This window comes from Populus trichocarpa, chromosome 1 (genome assembly GCF_000002775.5).
Source record: "Populus trichocarpa isolate Nisqually-1 chromosome 1, P.trichocarpa_v4.1, whole genome shotgun sequence".
In the NCBI taxonomy this organism is placed as follows: domain Eukaryota; kingdom Viridiplantae; phylum Streptophyta; class Magnoliopsida; order Malpighiales; family Salicaceae; genus Populus; species Populus trichocarpa.
This window is the reverse complement of record NC_037285.2, coordinates 13870650-13874215: the sequence shown is the minus strand read 5'-3', so window position 1 is coordinate 13874215 and position 3566 is coordinate 13870650. Positions and strand designations below refer to the sequence as shown.

The following is a 3566-nucleotide window of genomic DNA, read 5'->3' as shown; positions in this document are numbered from 1 at the left end:
GGATTCAACAAAACAAGACTATAAGATGATTGAAAGATAAAATTAAGTCATAAGGTATCATGAAGTCTTCTGCATAATCCAGGAAACTGTCAGTATGCTATCACTTTTTTTTTTCTTTTTTTTCCGGGAATGTTATATTTTCGTTTATGTATATCAAAAAGTAAAGCAACAATTAATTAAATGCCACAAATTAATAATATATAGAACTTGTGGGAAAAAAAATTGAGAGAGAGAGAGAGAAGAGAATGACAGCGAAGTATCTGCACTATTGCCATTCAAAATGGTTATGATTTGATTCCATCTATAGACTGTCTTTTACTCATATCGTAAAAGACAAAGGAATGATGGTGATGGCGTAACAACGCTCATCTAATCGAAAGATGAACAAAATATCGTCTTAGAGATCATTTTTATCTGCTGTTTCATTTGACATCTACCCCACTGTTTACTTTCTTATGGCACTCTACAGTAACCCTTTCCATTGAACTTTCCGTCTAGTACAAACTCAGGAAGAAAGACATAAAAGGAAAACTAGGAGTAAGAAAAGTTATGAAGACTAGGAGGCTATTGTCCAGTGGTTTTGACGAGGAAGTGGTTTATGACGCCGGCGGAGGTCTTCTAGGACTCGGCGAGTCTCATGCCGGCCGGCAGCAGTACTACAGTGCTTATAAGATTTTAGTCTTTCCTTGGTGGATGCTTCTAGTTCTCTCATTTCATCCAAAACTATCTGCCTATTTCTGCACTCTGTGCTACAAAAGCCTTGATCACCCCTGCAATCACAAAGATTCAATAGCAACTTTCAGAAAGCTTGTCGAGAAAATCTTAAATATTGGAAGAATACAATTTAATTCGTATGAGATTAATCCATATGGCATGGCTATCTAAACCCCAGGAATGGTGAACTTCGTATGATCACCTGTACATGTAGATATCTTTGTCTGGGCTCAACATCTTGTTACACAAGTTACACGATATGAGGTAGCAATATTCAATGGTGGTAGCCTGGACTCGAAGACGCTGTGTTTTCAGAGCAGATTTTGTGACAACATTAGAATCTCCTTCTAGTAAAAGGCTTTGCAACCCAGCAACCACTAAGCCCTTCCTCGAGCTTGCACATGTGGATTTAGCCATGGCTTCCTCATTGAAACATCCTTCCATTTTGAAGGCAATCTTGAGTTTTGCTAGCATTTTCTATGAAGAAGATAAGGAAAGTTAGTAGTAATGTGAAATGTGAAGTGATGGAGAGATATGGTTATATAAAAGCAGATTGTGGCCACTTGTCTTTAAAATAAATAATAAAACACCATATAGTACAAGACATAGCAACAGGAAGCTTAATTTTCATTACTGTATGTTGTTTTTGGTGCAATTCACATGCTGATATAACCTTAACCTTCACCGCGTTTGCTTGCTCTGTCAAAAGTCATTTATTATTAAATAACTTGGGAGTTAAAGCCTTTGAGTATGTCTGTGACCCACCAAGAATAAGACTCAGCTTTTTGTCTGCTGTACGTCCACTATAAGAAACGTGAAAGTTGTGAAAATAGAAGGGAATTATGGATTCAGAACTACTGTTGACTTATAATTTAATGGCATTGATCGGCCGGAAAATAAAATAAGATAAAACCACACTGCTGTTTTTGACCTCCTGAACATTAGGCATCATGAAATGTCAGGGCTAAGAACTTGCAGGCCAATAGTTTGGGCTGATTACTTCATCTAGGCCACATCAGTATCCAACAAAGTCCAGTCCAGAAGAATATCCACGGCTCCGTTAATAACACGATCATCACTTCTCAGGAAAAACGAAGCATCATTGTCCCTCAATGATGTTCATAATTCCAGATTCTGGAAAAGGATAATTTTTTTAATACAGGATAGAATAGCATCATTATCCTCCAGGACATGAGCATTTTCTTTCTAGATAACGTTCTAATATATATCTATAATTTTATCATATTTTTTCACCGAACAGATTATGAGATTATGAGACATGGATGATTATAAGAGATAACATGAATCCATCTGATTTAAGTTTTTAAACAAGAACATCATGGTAGCCCAGAAAGAAAATTCATAGTTGATGTCGTCTTAATACATTATATTTTTTATTACCTGCAAAACGTTTTTCAATTCATCAATCAAGAATAATAGAAATTAGGAGGAAAAAAACATATATAGGAGTGATAGTGTTAATTTATGAGACTGGGCAGGCCCTTTATGTACTAAAGATTTGGGAGACAAGTAAAAACTGTACTCATAATTTGTGAGACCGGATACGCTTCGTACTAACATTGATGTGCGTGCCCTAATAGCCTGTGACATGGAGAATCAGATGGGCAACGTGTAATATTTTATAAACATCAGAGATATGTATGTGCCAATAAATATTGCAAAGATGCTCTTCCTAAACTTCAAGAGAATACTTTTTTTTTTTTTTTACTTGGGGTGTCCGGGTCAGCTTACGCGCACCACAACTAATCTCCGGGGCCACTGAACATCCTGCAAGCCTAGTGAGCATGTAAGGTACCACGGGGTAATAGACGTGCACAGTGAGGCTTGAACCCTGGTGCAGAGAAAGGGAATAAGTCTCTTTCACCGTTGGGCCACAACCTCAAATGCAATTTAAGAGCATACTTAATTAGTGGAGTAGTGACGGTTTGGAAACGCGGTTGTATTAGTATTTTTAAAATATTTAATTATTTTTTATTAAAATTTTTTTTGTATGTTTTGGATTGTTTTAATACGCTGATCTTAAAAATGATTTTTTCAAAAAAATATAAAAAATATTATTTTGATACATTTCGATATGAAAAACACTTTAAAAAATAACCGTAACCATACTCTCAAATATATCCCAAGGCTGGTCAGATTACCACGTCTGCTTTTGCCATTAATTTACAAAAAAGTTGTTTTAAAAGAAAAGAGAATTATTACTATTCGAAGGTATTTTCATGACAAAATATATATCCTCTGATTGTGGGGGAATATCTGCTCGTGTTTCCACAATTTGATAAATTACACGTTTTTTTGCTGGCTTTAAAATTGAGAATCAGCGGGCTTTTGCAATTTGCATTGGAACAATTGTCTGTCAAGCATAATTATTGAAATTTAAGTAATCCATGAATGAATAAAAAATTAATCTTAAAAAATCTTTGATTTTTTTTATTTAAAGAAACTTTAATTTTTTAAAATTTAATTATTGATTTATAGTGATTAATAAAAGATTGATAATAATGTAAATTAATTTTTTAATCTTTTAGATTTTAAAATTCATTTTAAAAAAAGGGTGATAGAAGAGTTTTAAATTTTAATTTTTTAGATTTTTATATATTCTTCCCCACCTCATATTTTAGTGTTTTTTTTTTACCATTTAATTTTTGATTTTCATCCCAAATCTAGAGCTTAGTTCATCTTATTGAAAAATATTTAAATTTCATATTTTTTAGTTTAAATATCTTGTTTAAAAAATGCATCTAAACAAAGCTGGTGTTGTTTGAATCTTGAAAGACATATTATAAACATCCTAGTTGCATGCGTGAGGAGCAATAAAATTTTAAGGACAG

General features: G+C 33.6%; 1 protein-coding gene across 1 annotated transcript; it reads right to left on the bottom strand.

Moving 5' to 3' along the window:
* Nucleotides 1-246: 246 nt before the first annotated feature.
* LOC18094679 (FCS-Like Zinc finger 17) lies at nt 247-1255 on the bottom strand. The gene is made up of 2 exons (XM_006369028.3): nt 917-1255; nt 247-770 (listed from the first exon to the last, which is right to left on the bottom strand). The coding sequence occupies exons 1-2, from the start codon at nt 1186-1188 to the stop codon at nt 557-559; spliced, it is 486 nt and encodes a 161-aa protein (XP_006369090.1). The 5' UTR covers nt 1189-1255; the 3' UTR covers nt 247-556.
* Nucleotides 1256-3566: the final 2311 nt, after the last annotated feature.